Raw genomic sequence first — 15,053 nt, 5'->3', positions numbered from 1 at the left:
AACTGTGTAAGAGAATCGCCGACTTCTTCAAAATGCTGTACTGTATTTATTCTTACTTTCTTTTTCCCTTTAGTGCAAACAAACCAGGTCAGACTTTGGGATTGTCTCCATTTAAGGGTGTTGTTGAATAATATTAATGACAGGCACTATGGGAGAATCTGGATTGGCCTATTTCATCAACGCTGAGGATGAGGAGGGGACTGTGGCAGGGATGGGCTTCACTGGAGTGTAGTCGTGTGTAATAATAGAGGTGTGTTTTAGTATTGTGTAGATTTTAAATCAGTGGTTCCTAACCTTTTCCGTTCCCACCATGACACTTGACAAACCACAACACTCTCTAATCTGACAAGCTGCTTGGTTTAAGGAAGATTATAGTCATGTGTACTAATTCCAATGGTTATTAAAGATATTATGGAACAATGATCAATATAAAATACAAACAAAATGCTCTGGGGACGCCCTGTGAAGTTGGGAATCACTGACGGATGATATAGATATAGTTTGGTGCACATTGTAGCTTTCACGATGAAGGTTTTATTGTAATTTCACGCTGCTTTCACAAGAATTGTTTTTTTTTTAATGATTGATAGAATTATTTTATGGGTACTGAGTAATTTCCATTGTGTATAATGTACTTAAGTTGGACTCGGACTGACAAACCAATCCTACAACAATGCACCACTGCCATCCTTAGTTTATTAAACCTAACATACATTGAATGCAGTTTTGTTTTGAACTTTCTACACTCATTTGAATGTACTGATTTGCAGAAAGACAGGATCATGCAGAGTTTGTTACTTGCTTGTTTGTTGTCCACTAGATGTCCTCATTGAGCTGTGGAACGTGATCCATTCTTTTACTTTAGATGTATTAGATGACGAGGCAGCTTGTATTATTACACTCATACATTGTCAATTCCAGCTCGTTTTACAGCGGAGGGGCATTCCCAACTGTATTTTGTATACATTGTATAATATTTTGCTGCTAATTTAAAACATTTTGTACTTTTATTCATCTGTTTAGAAATGTGTGCATTGAAATGTTTCATAGGAACATGCAGATCCTAATTTAATTTTTTACAATTTGATGTTTGTCTTCTTTTTTTAATTTTGCATTTTGCACATTTCATTTTTGCCTTATGATTTTGCGTACGTACATGGCAGTGGTTGCACATGTATGGTGTCAGTGAACTTTTCAATAAACATGTAATATCTAATCATCAAAAACTTATTGCTGATATTTTTTCAAACGGTTAGGAAATCGTAGTTTACAAAAGCATGATGTTTTGCTGCTTTGTACTTGAACATGAATTATATGAATATAATGAACAAGAACTGTTTAGAAACATGTGCAACAAAGCTATGGACGGGTTTGCATTCAATTATTTGATATAAGCTTTGGGTTGAGATTCCTGGCACATTCCATAATAAACCAATGTAGAGTTGAAAATGTAGAATACTTATGGACACTGCAGTGTGTTCGACGTATTTGCCAGTACTCAGGCTCTGGGCATAGGCGACCTAGGGAAGCTTCCAAATTATGATCAAACTGTAGTCTAAAATCAACATTATTTAAAGAGGGGGTATTATGCTTTTTTCAATCACATAGCACCAGTCTATTGCACACTACAATGATGACCAAACCTTCTGTTTGTCTGTAAATGCAGTAAATTAGAATAACTGCCTTGTATAAAATTGCTCTCTCAAAATGGCTGTAGTGAATGTCTTGAAATAGGCCTCTGTCTCTTTAAGAACCTCTGACCCTTTCAGTCACGCCCCCTCCACACGCTGTCTGTGGCATCAGTGGGGAGGGGGTTCTGCTGAGGAGCAGTGGTTGATTACTCGGCTGGTGACGAAAGGTCGGAGGCGTCTCCAGGAGGTGGGGGCGTTCCTAGGAGGACTCAGGCAAACCTATCCCTAAAATGGCTGCCATCAGAGTTTTTACAGATTACTCAAAAATACGTGAATGTGCCAAGGCAACACTTCAGGCATGTTTTTAATGAGGGAATGACTTAATAACATGATGTAAAGCTTGAACAAGTCGATTTTGCATAATACCCCCCCTTTAAGACATTTTATTAAACGTTTTAATAAATAATAAAGGTTGGTTTGAACTTTAGGCAACATTTTGTGCCATATGATACAAGTCAGCAACAGACCTAAGCATTTAGTGAGAGAGGCATATAAAATCAAATGAATGACAATTACCGGTACCTGACCTACTTGTGTCACAATAATGAACATGTGCAAACCTTTTCATTTTACTAACATTTCCACTGCAGACTTATTCACAATTTCTAAAACGTTTTATGTCACGTGAAATTGTTTTCTTTTTTATATTTTAGTTCATAGTTTGACAATCCAAAGGATGCAGAATGAGCCCCACAATTACAGTTGCGAGATCATGGCTCCATCTGGTTTGGAAATGAACTTCCCCAATCAAGTCCACACAGTGTAAGTGTTTGTGCTGGTTTGTGCTGAATTCAGAATTCTAGACGTCCTTAGCTTTCAAAAGAAGAGTGGCTTGTTCACTTGTGAATGTGCGCTTGTGTCTCTTCATATGGAGATTAAGGCAACACAAGTTTTTTTTTAGTTTTTTTTACCACGAACAGGATGTAACATTCCATTCATTCATTCATTCATTCATTCATTCATTCATTCATTCATTCATTCATTCATTCATTCATTCATTCATTCAACCCTTACTGAGGAGTAGTTAAAGTGTGAAAACATTGCACCTCTTTGAGTCTCGCTAACATCTCCTCATGGGCTCGCTGTGAGAGCTAAGTGGGAATATCCTGAATATCCAGGAAGGAAGACGCTGGGCTGAGTCACCGCTGAATCAGTTGGGCTCTTCAAAGAACCCGCATAAATCAAGTCAACGCCGAGCGGCAAAACAATCACATTTATTATGAGCAATTATAACTGGGGTTTTCTCCTCAGCCGCAACATGAACGAACGCCAATGTCTGTAACCAACCAAAGCGGACACTGCAACAATTTGCAAAAAATTGTGAATGGAAAAAAAATAGGACGATGTTGACAAACTCGTGAAGGTCAGAAAGACAAGACTGTTTTCAATAATGACTTAAACAGGGGTGAAAAAGGTTTTAATGGGAAGTCCATGAGAGCAAGGAACTTCCAGAGCTTTGACCATTCTTACTTTAAGGGTACGTCTGGTATCTTTGACTTTGATGTGGGAAGTATTTTTATATAGACTCAACAAAATGACTGCTCAAACTGAATAAGTGAATCAGGAATCAGCCCTAAGCAGTGGGATGCTGAGTAATCGGGATAGTTGGGACGTTTCTTGGTGGGCCACAATACTTTTGGGCCGTCAGGGGGGGAAAAAATCAATTCATAATACTCATGCAGTTGTCCAGCTGGAGCTTCTGTTTTAAACATACTGTAAATAAAGTTACACAAACTTTTTTGTCATGTAGGTCTATCAAATAATGACGGAGGTGATGAAGTCAGAAAGAGCTTTCGCATTGCACTTGGTGTTCACTGCGATGACGAGAGGAGGGAGATGCCACTGGACGCTGAACTGACTCAGAGCAGGGGGGGTAAGTTGGTGCAGCTTAGCGGTGACAACACAGAAGAGTCTGCATGAGTAAATAAGTGGACAGAAAACAGGCTGGTGAGGCAAAAAGAAAGAGAGGCGATAGTGACTATATATAGAGAATATATATTTATATATTTGCATAACTCAAAGCTGACTGTGGAGATGTGTCAGGCCCAGATTATGTGTGCAGCTGCCCATGTGAAAAGAGGAAGTGTTGGAACCAATCCTACAGGCAAGGCAAGGCAAGTTTATTTGTAGAGCACAATTCATACACAAGGCAATTCAAAGTGCTTCACAGTTGCATAAATATAAGAAAACAAATACAATCAATAAAAACATCAACATAGAATTAATCAATTACAGTAAGAGGCAAGAGTGTAGATAAAATACTTTCAGTTATATGCATTTTTAAGTCTTGTTTAGATTCGCTCTGTCTTGAGCACCATTTTTAAGTCTTGTTTTGATTCGCTCTGTCTTGAGCACTATTTTTCTTGCTCATTCACACAAAGTTACCTAACCTCTGTTTTTGTCGCTCCTTCTCCTCTGGACATCAACATAAAATTAATCAATTACAGTAAAAGGCAGGAGTGCAGATAAAATACATTCAGTCATATGCACGGGAGTTGAGGCTTGTCTCACATCCTCATGAAGACTATTCCAGATTTTAGCTGCATGAAACTGAAACGCAGCCTCACCGTGTTTATTATTGACTCTGGGAACCACCAGGAGGCCCCTCCCTGAAGTTCTCAGGGCCCAAGATGGTTCATACGGCTGTAACATGTCAGAGATGGACTTTGGTGCTAAACCATGAAAAGACTTGTAGACAAGCAGAGCTGTTTTAAAGTCTATTCTCTGAGTGACAGGAAGCCAGTGCAGAGACTGGAGCACAGGACTAATATGGTCGTATTTCCTGGTTCTTGTCTTGAGCACTATTTCGCTCTGTCTTGAGCACTATTTTTAGCCTTTAGTTATCAAATCTAACACCCTATGAGGTGAGCTAAAACTTTGGGAGTAGATCATAAAGCTCCCTGGCCGACATTAGTTCAGCACGCCCCTGGTCTAAATTGTTTGTAAAAGGGAATGTTTAAAAATGTGTAAGATGAATCATGTCACACAGTTGTACAAAGCACCTGAACACATTTTGTGATAAAATAGTCTTTATTTCACAGACGAACACAAAGAACAACATACTAGAACAGCTTATGGTTGATATCAGTCGTACACATGAAGTAAAATGTACATCTGAGAGAAACCCAACACAGAGTGAAAGAGAGAAGACGTGAAGGTGGCAACATTTAGCCAGACTGGATTCAGTCAGTCAACTTCCACAAAGTCAAGTCGATTTACCAAGAGTGACAAATTCTCCTGCTTGAATCAAAAGAGCCCATTCCCACGGATGAGAGATTTTCAGTCAAGGACCAGTGAGGAAAGACAAGTATATCAATCTTCTATACGGAGGCACACTTGTACTCTGGCCTTTTGTGAAATGTTGCCACCTTGTCATAAATGTGTTCAAGGTTGACGGACAGACACAGTGCGACACAAAGCAAAGTGAAAGAAAGCAAATCCGCAAACACGATGTCCATAGTGTTGAAGTACAGTAACAGAGCTTCATATCACTGGAGAGGGCACACAATGTACAATTCGACAGATGTGAATCACTCTGAGAGTACAATGGAAATCGTGGATGACATTTTCGAGAACAAAGAGTGAATACTGTGTTAAGTTGTTTGATTGTAGTGTAATCTCGAGGGCTGAGTATGAAAAAAAAGTGACATTATAGGAACTTTAAGGGGTCTATCTCACCGGCCTGGAGACGAGCTGGAGAGTCGAGTTCCCGCTGGTCAAGGAGACGTCTCCTGGAGAGAAGAAGGCGAGTCTCCAGGTAGTCTCGGTGAAATCGAACAAGGACACAAAGGAGATCTCTCTCTTATTTTGTGCTAAACATTTGAGAGTTTGATTCTTTACATGTGGTAGAATTCACAATAAAGTCACTTTCACTGAATAAAAGTCTTGTTCTAGTCCAATTAGGTGAATATTTCTTTCCAATTGTAGGCAGTGAGTAGCGTTTATCAAAACCTGACACTTAAATTTCACACAAAATGTCACGTATTTTCGATACAGAGCTCTCGATCTGTGCAAACTGAAGCGTGTTCAATAAACAGACTTTTTTTTTTTTTTTTTGGACAAAACAAAGACAAAAAGCGAGAAAACCCATCTCCGTGAAGCATCCCCCGAGAAACCCCCCCCCCCACCCGACATATAAACACCATTTAACATAAACAGACGAGAAGTACGTTGATATACATGGGATAATATACAATAATATACAAATAAGCTTCAACTGGATTCATGCAATAATATGTGAGCTATAGCTTGAGAGAACAAAGGAGTCGTCAAACGCACCTCGTCGAATCAGCGCAATCGATCACGGAATCGCCACACAGCTTTGGATCAGGAGTGGAAAATGTCAAAGAAATCAAGGAAGGGAAAAAAAAAAAGAAAAAAGGTGCATCCACAAATACGTTTTCACTTCTTTTGGGTAAAAATATCAATTCAAAGTTATGCCTGCACAATATACCTCCACACTATGATTACTGCAGTAAGAGGTGACGCAATATCAGTATCACAAAAGGCAAAATCGCTAAGGTCTGACTGTGACTTACGTTTTACTTGTTTGTTTGTTTTTACTTATTACCGGTGAGTACTTTTGTAAGTCTTGTGATGAAAAAAAACAACATTATCATCAGATGTAATATTGTAAATTGAGGAGAGAGACTGGTTGATTTAAAGCAGTGCTAAGTGACTTGTTTACCTTAATTAATCCTTTTCATAGTCCCTCTGGGGGGTAATACAAGTGTTAAAGGGATTGATTGGAGGGTCTTTCCTCTTCCCCCGGTGTCTCTGGACAGAAAACCACAATTGCAGCTTTCCTGTCTCCGGGTCGGAGGCCCCAATGCACACTAATGGAATCACGGAGAAGAAGCTAACAGGCTAACGGTTAATAAGTAAACAATCAAGTCCCCTCTGATTGGCCCCCGGAAGCCGCTATAGTTTGCAAAATGGGGAGAGGGACGTACAGATGAGGCTCCTCCCCCTCCTGATTGGACCTGATTCACAACGAGAACATTGTTATCGCAACGTCCAAGACAGTTATCGAATATTGTAGGGTTTTCTCAATTTCTGCAGCTATAAATGAAATGTCAAAAGCGTTAAATTGCTGTTTGAGAAGTCGGGTTCTGCTGTAGAAATTAATTTCAGAAGGAAGGCATAAAATATCAATGGGAGTGGAGGAGATTTTGAGCAAAACATTTTTTTTTTTACAGGTAATGTTAACTCTTTTTGTTCATCACTGCACACACTCTATTTATCAAAGTGTTTCAAAGCCTTTTGACAATCGAACAATTTGAAAACACCACTTTTGAAGAGCGAGAACATCATTTCAACTTGGCAGTGAAGACTTTGAATTGTTTTTTTTATATCCACAGGCTCTCAACAAGTCTTTGCATTTTAAAGCAGTAGAATGTCAATATCATATAAAATGTAATATATTTTCTTTAAACATATTTGTAAAAAAAAAAAAGAAAATACTCTGAAGTAAATAAACTACAATCTGTTGACATTCTGGTGAAGTCATTTCAGGCGCTTTGTCTGAAACGCTGACGGTAAAAACTTTGTGGCTAAAGGCGTAAATCACAAACATTGAAACATCCATCACAAAGCATCTTTCGTCTCTGTGCTTAAAGGGGAGTACAGTCCGGGATACAGAAATGTGATCGAAATTTCAAACAACTAGATATTGCATCTCCTGCGTTACGTTTGCATTTTACTTTCCGACTTATACACGACTTCACATTACATATTTCTGCTAACAACGACGACAAATAAAAGTCTGAAATCTTACAACTCGTGCCATGTCGGTCCGTGAGATCATTTGTTGTTGCCGTGACTAAAAACAGCGGTTACAGGTGGACCGAGTGCTGCCAATGTGCCGTGTTCTCAACAATCCCACATAGATACAGACGGCATCTCTGGAATGGCCCATATATGGTCATGTTTGAAAACAGTTAAGGGGGAAAACAATTTTGAAAAAATCTAAACTTTCTTTAATTATTCAAGAACTACTTTAACAAATGCTGAATTATGAATATAGTTTCTACTAAATAAAGATACAAAGACATGGAGAGGAGCAAAGTGGTTCAACAGCCCATAAATACATAAAAAAACGGAGAATACTAACATGTTAGCATCGAGCTAATGCTAACGGTTAGCTAGCGCTAGCAACAACTGCCGTTTTTTCACTTCTACTGCACAATCTGCTGTGAGAAAATATCCATATGGACCCGATTTACACTTGACTTTATTTGTATGTGATAAATAAGTTCATATTCCGCCAGAAAATGTCTAAAAAGAGAGAAAAATTGTGTTTCCCAAAATATTCTATTTTCCCCCCTTGGCGAGGCCACGCCCCCTTCTATGACGAGATGCCGTCTGTGTCTATTGTTGGTCCCCCGGCTCCCTCACAACAAAACTGACACTTATGGGTGATTTTCCCACTTGAATTGAATCAAATTGAAATCACCATTTAATGTTGCAGTTATTTAGAATACAGTAAGTGCTCTGAAAACAACAAAAATAATCAGTCTCCATTGGGATTCATCTATCCGGCTAACCCTGACCATCGGAGAAGTCAATCGGGACTTTAAAATATGAATCAATAATCAACTGTTCTGGTACCAAAAATAGGTTTCTTTTTTATACCAACTTTAAATGCCTTGTAGTTCCTGAGGCAGTGCAAATCAACTTAGGAAATGTATGGAATTTATGGTCTACGAATATAAAAAAAAATAGTTTTCTTTCAGTAAAAGGTTCAAAAATCCCTCTTGTTTCGAGTTGCATTGCGCGCATTTGCATTGCGGAGCACTTTCGAACCTACTGCCATATCAATAAATATTTGAATTGTTCAGTTTTTAAAGTCACTCCCAGTGAGGTATATCTATAACAACATACTCATCTTTCTACAGGCTACTGTGAAGTTGATCAGAAAGGGATTTTTCCTCGCTTTGTTATCCAGGACCGGAGCGAAGGATATCTTTGGTTACACTATACTATACTTTCTTCTACATTCTATAATATCAAATATACTTTTTGCTGGTGTTTTTTGAATGGCCTGTACATATTCTCCCTCCTTCTTTATAACTTCTCCCATTCGGACAAATAACACACTCATTCCAAAATATATGGATGGATAGACAGAGAGCATTCGACATATACAGCGGGTTCAGAAAGAATTAGTGTTCCTCTGTTTCCTATGTTGGGAATAAAAACTTTTAAACTTCTTTTTTGGCGTATTATAGTAGTACATGTAGTTTTACCGATAGGAAAGAATCGGACCGCGACATAATATTCGAAATAGGTTTGGAAACATAGTGAACCCGCTGTACGTACAAACAACAACACAAGTGTAATATGCGACTTCTAAATAAAAGTCTATGCAGCTCCACCCACCCGTTTGCAAAGTCCATTTCCTGCCCATTAGCTCAAGCCATAATGCCCCCGAGATACTGCTTTGGCGTCAATGAAAGAGCGATTCTTCCTTCACAGCATTGGGTCGGCCGCTCAGTCAAAAATGGACAAATAAAAAATAAAAAAAACAATTCTCGCGGCAAAAAAAAAAGGTCAAAAAGAAAAGAGAGGAATTCTTAACAGGAGAACACCGCCGTCCAACAAAGAAAAACAAACTCTTTGGCTCGGCGTTCCCGTTTGGCAGCTGCACTCATGATCCTTACATGTAGTGAGAAGTCTTCTTTAGTGAAAAAAAACAACAACAACACAGTAAGGGGTCTGTCCCGAAGCAGCTTTAAACTCCAAAGATTTCACTTTCTTGTCCCTCTGATGCATTCTGGGTAATGTAGGTCTCGTATTAGTGACAGAAATTCCAGCAGTCGTAGTTGAGGAAAAGCAGCCACTTAGGCCACAGTCAGTTTGCAAAGAATTCTGGTGAGTCAGTCTTTTGTAGCCGACAAGTACAAAGTCGGCATTGAACAGATCAGCTGTGATTCAGAAACTGACCAATGGGAGGAGCCCTAGAACGGGCCAATGTGTAGAAGATGCTTGGATACAACCTAAGAGAAAGACACAAATAATACAATTATACAAACATGTTGAACAAAAATATACATTTACGTGCCTATTATTAGATTTTCATTATGAGAGTGTGTTCTCAGGGTTCTTTGCAGTTTTAGACTCTATTGATTAAAATTGATTAAAATTATATAATTTCATTTAAGCTTCATTGCATTAAAGTTTGTATTTTGGACCTTAGGACTTAAATCATGATTCAGCTCTATTTTAGTTTATTTTTAGACCTGGTTAAGTCCAGATTTGTTAAGTATTTTGCAAGGTACTTCTTGATGTAAGAAGTTGAGAGCTTCCTCTCTTCTTAACGTTTGTAGCATTTGTGGTAACAGATACAGACGGCATCGCGTCATAGAAGGGGGCGTGGCTTTGCCGAATCAATTTTTCACTCTTTTTCGCCATTTTCTGGCAGAATGTAAACTTTATCACATAAAAAAGTCAAGTCTAAATCGGGTCAATATGGATGTTTATTCACAGCAGTTTGTTCAGTAGAAGAAAAAAAGTGGCAGTCGTAGTTAGCCCTAGCTAGCATTAGCATAATGCTAACATGAAGCATCATATTAGCATTCTTTTTTTATGTATTCATGGGCTGTTGAACCGCTTTGCTCCTCTCCGTGTCTTTGCATCTTTATTTAGTATAAAACTATATTCATAGTTGAGTATTTGTTAAAGTAGTTTTTGAATAATTAAAGACAGTTCAGATGTTTCTCCAAATTGATTTCAAACATGACCATATATGGGCGATTCCAGAGATATGGTCGTGTTTGACACAGTTGAGCGGGAAAACAAAGAGGAGAAAAATCAAAACTTTTTATAATTACTCCAAAACTACTTTCACAAATGCTGAATTATGAATATAGTTTTCTAAATAAATAACGGCGAATGTCAACATGATGCTTTGTTCTAGCATCATGCTACATGCTAACGCTAGCTACGACTGCCATTTTTTTGCTTCTATTGTACAATCTGCTGTGAAAAAAACATCCATCTGGACTCAATTTAGACTTTATTTGTGTGTGATAAATAAGTTTAAAAAGAGAAAAAAAAGAGTAAATTGTATTTCGCTAAACATATTCCTCCCCCATGTATCACCCAATGCCCTCTGTATCTATTGCTGCCTACACAGTATGTGCATTACCAGCCACAAAGGTATTTATAAATGCCTGTATTGTCTTTAAGTCTAGTCATACTCATCAATTACTCTCGCTACTGATCACTGATTACTCCTTCTACAAGTATTCTAGTTACTTCTCTGATTATATTATTTTCAAAGTAATCGTATTACTGATTACTAGTCATTTTAGTAGGAAGAATAGGATCAAGCAAGTCTGTTAAGGTCAGCGCCACAACATGTTTCCTGCACATAACCAACCAAGGACCATGGTGTTCTTTGCTTTTAGATAAACACAAAGTATTTCCTCTCTCTGACTCTGACTGCTCATGATGAATGACGTGGTGACACATCATAAATCTGTTGTTTATCTTTGTTGTTTCTCTAACTTTCAGATGTTTTAGCTGTCCAAGCATTGCATAAAAGTAACTGATGGTTTAGATTTTTAAAAAAGTAATCTAAAAAGTAGCAGATTATTCATCCGTTACTACCCAACTCTTCGTGAATCCTGGGTTGCCAGGTGAAGGGCTGTGCTCAATGTATCGGCAATATATTGTTATAGAGTTTGTGACGCATGCCATTTTGTGCACCCAGGAGATCCTTTTTTCTTCAAATTCAGAATATATCTTGTATTATGGACACTCTATGGTGATACACTTGAACTGCACTGCGTTATTGGCAATACCCAGCCCTGGCCAGAAGAGAGAGTTGCTGTTGTGACTGGTTGTGGGTTGGGTTCGGGTTGAGTCAGATAATCCTCTGTGTGTACACAGGGCACGTTTCAGTTTATCAGGATGTGTTCACTCCTTACATTATATTGACATGGACTTCATCTTGACCATGGAGGTGAGCTCCTGCTTGTTTTCTTGGTTCCGCCGCCTCTGCTTTATCCTAAAGACAGAAGCACGTCAGTCAATCCGCTGTCAATAAACTGTACAGGTATTGGTGCTGATATTGGAGTGAGCGATCTGAGCAGAGCCGTGGGAAGATATTTTAGTAAGGGGGTGCTGAGGGACAAAATTTACCCCCACAATACTTTTTCTGTGCATAAATCCTATTTATTAACCTCTTAACTCCCGCCTGAACCGAGAGCATTTTCTCCAGTTCAGCTTTACCCAAATCCTGTAGGCCAGTGTAACACCTCATTTGAAAGACCTACAAAACTAAATTGATCTTTTTCCTCACATCAGATTTTTTTTTCATCACTTTTTTTGTTGGGCAGTCATCTCATTTTTATTGAATTTTCTAGATTTTTTGTCACTTTTTCGTCAAATTATTCGCATTTTTTTTGTCAAATTCTTATCACTTTTTCCTCCATTTTTCCTCCATTTTTCGTCCATTTTTTCTCACTTTTTTGTCAATTTTTTGTCAATTTTTGTCATTTTTACGTCAAATTATTCGTATTTTTTTGTCAAATTCTTATTACTTTTTCGTCCATTTTTTCTCAATTTTTTCCTCCATTTTTTCTCACTTTTTAATCAATTTTTTGTCCATTTTTATCATTTTTTTGTAAATTTTTTGTCACTTTTTCGTCAAATTATTCGCATTTTTTTTGTCAAATTCTTATCACTTTTTCGTCCATTTTTTCTCCATTTTTTCCTCGAATTTTTCTCACTTTTTTGTCAAGTTTTTGTCCATTTTTTGTCATTTTTTGTAAATTTTTTGTCACTTTTTCGTCAATGTTTTCTCACTTTTTTCACATTTACATCCTTGTTTTCGTCTCAGTTTTGTTGCTATTTTCACACCTTTTTTTCCAGAAGCTTTTGGACTGGGGTAAAAGCTGGAGAAAATGTGCTCGGTTCAGGTGGGAGTTAAGGGGTTAATATTGCCCGCAGTTCACAAACTGTCCAACAGGGGGTGCTGCAGCGCCCTCAGCACCCTGGCTTCCCACGGCCTTGGATCTGAGGACGAACGCAGTGAAGGAAGATAGATGAGGTTTGCGGGTGTGGGTTTTTTTTCGGCGCACGTGGAGCAGCACTGCGATGCAGCCCTCGCACCACGGCGCCAAAAAGCGCGAGTGTGCGAGCCTTACCACATGACAAAGACGAGGGAGAGGACGGTGGTGAGGATGACCACAGAGAACAACACCAGCAGGACCACCAAACCCAAATTACCTTCTTCCTCGTACGCTGGATCTGCAGGAGGAAGAAGGGGAAAAATAAGCAAAGTTGGAGAGAGAATACTTTCGGGAGGTTTGGCAGTGTGCTCAGAAATGTTTGCTGCCGGGCCGTGCCAATAAAGCTAGACCAGGAACTTACCACAGTGACTTATTCCGCTGCTAAAATACACTCAGTTTTACACTGTGATTTCAAACGCAAAAATCAAGCCAGTATATTTTCTCAGTTCAAGCAACACTGGATCTAAAAATTCTAGAATATGGTAGACGTTCTTGATCTCGTAAAAGGCGCGGAACTACTTCAAGGGCCTCTTCATTCAATCCAGCGGCAAACAAAACCGAAAATGGAGTTGAATGACGACTTGACAGCGCCGCAAAACCGATGAGTTATGCAGCAGGTGGCGGCATGTTCTCAATTACCACCGAACCGTTCTTTATATTCCACACATTTGACTCATCACGTTGCATCTGGTGGGAAAAAAAAAAAGCTTTGAGGGAGGGAAAAAAAAAAGATCTTCTGTGTGGGTTCTGCCTAATTACTCCCTGGCGACGGGTTAATTTGAAATCTGTCATTATAGGTTTTACACAAACGCGCGTTTATCATTCTCAGGCGTAAACAAGGCGGGTTCACACACACTGACAGTGGGACAGATTGAAGTCCTGCACAGGCAAAAAGAAATCCAAAACAGAGTAAAAGAAAAAAAAAACTCCTCATTTTCAGATTTGAGTTTTCTGTGCGGATCCCACACGCCGAGGAGAAGACATCTGGATAACAGCATCTTCACCAGAGCTATGCATAAGCTGCGCTATTAATGCAAGATGGATGTGTGCACTACGTGGCAGAGGTGGGTAGAGCGGCTAAAATTGTACTTAAGTCAATTAAAGGAAAACATGGAAACACTTTATTTTTAATGTGCTCTGCTACAACTTGTAATAACTTGTACCTATGGGTTAGATACACAATGGAATAATGTGTGACTTTTTGCAGAATCGTTCAGTTGAAGCCACGAAGAAGCCTCTACATGTTTAAGCTAGCGGCATTGGTAAATTTAAAAACGTAAACTTTTAGGTTCAAACCGGCTTGTTTAGGGAGATGTCGGAGCGTGCAGTCGGGGCGTGACTTTGTGTGTATTTACATACTGGGTAAACACCGGTCGTATTGGATGGACGCCGCAAAGATTGTAGCGGGCGAGCTGAACCGTGGACATTAAAATGAACATGTTTGGAAGTACTTCTGCAAATTTATGAAATCAGATTATGTGGCGCCGCTTCCTCATGAAGAGCCTTGATAGCAAAGCAGCGCTAGCGGGACAGAGGCGCTGCTCTGCTCCCCAGACAGGACCACACTTTGGCAGCTTCGGCGTTAAAAAAAGCTTCCTGCAAAAGCACCGAACAGTAAGTTTTGTATCTTTTTATTACGGTGGATTTTGCATTTGAGTTTATCTCTGATGTCTCGCTCTGTCAACAAAACATCCGCCTGTTTAGAATACGCTCGTCTCCTGTTTCCTTCTGTTGTTTGGGGAGGTGGCACCGCTGCTTTGGTTTGTGTTGTTGAAACATCCTTTAGCGAACAAATGCCACGCAAAACAGGCAGTTTTATACATACGCCTATTGTCGATCAGTTTCTGTGCGTTTGAGAGAGTGAACTCTGAAACCCCACACACATGACACGACAGGGGGGAGATGTAAATGAGCACTATTGTCACTCAGAGAGAGGTGAGAACAGAGGCCGATTCCAATTCAACTTGCCACATCTTCTCCAAATATGATCAGATTTCCATGTGTTACACATTGTTGGAAACTTTGGAGAGTCAAAATGCCCCAAAACCGAGTTGTGTGCCCCATTCTCGTGATGGGTCACATATGTATTTGTAGTTTGTAGGTATAACTTGAGTCCGTTAAAATTATAGGTCGACCGATATGGGCTTTTCTCAGGCTGAGGCCGATTTTTGGTGGCTATTTTTGGCAGATTTTTCCAAATGTCTAGTCTATAATCCTGTAAAACCATAAATACTTGGCTACTAAAAAAGTTATTACTAACTGTTACTATTATAGTTATTACTTTAGGTGATTCAATCATAATTTCTGTCCCAACTTTGATTAGTTTCCGTTAGCATTAGCATGC

At 39.1% G+C, this 15,053-nt stretch overlaps 1 protein-coding gene across 2 annotated transcripts in view; it reads right to left on the bottom strand.

The window, feature by feature from the left end:
- Positions 1 to 15,053, bottom strand: part of il11ra (interleukin 11 receptor subunit alpha) — a 146,245-nt gene that overhangs the window by 80,901 nt on the left and 50,291 nt on the right. The window contains exons 10-12 of one of the 2 annotated variants that reach the window (XM_079582624.1): positions 12,845 to 12,947; positions 11,624 to 11,703; positions 8,448 to 9,688 (exon numbers count right to left, since the gene is read on the bottom strand). In XM_079582624.1, the coding sequence (XP_079438750.1) occupies positions 11,625 to 11,703; positions 12,845 to 12,947 (182 nt within the window). In that variant the 3' untranslated portion in view covers positions 8,448 to 9,688; position 11,624. Of the gene's footprint in view, positions 1 to 8,447; positions 9,689 to 11,622; positions 11,704 to 12,844; positions 12,948 to 15,053 lie in introns of those variants that run through there. The other variant, XM_079582625.1, reaches the window with a different exon arrangement.

Source organism: Gobius niger, assembly GCF_951799975.1.
Source record: "Gobius niger genome assembly, chromosome: 2".
NCBI lineage: Eukaryota > Metazoa > Chordata > Actinopteri > Gobiiformes > Gobiidae > Gobius > Gobius niger.
Note: the sequence above shows the minus strand (reverse complement) of the source record. Positions and strands in the feature narration are given on the sequence as shown.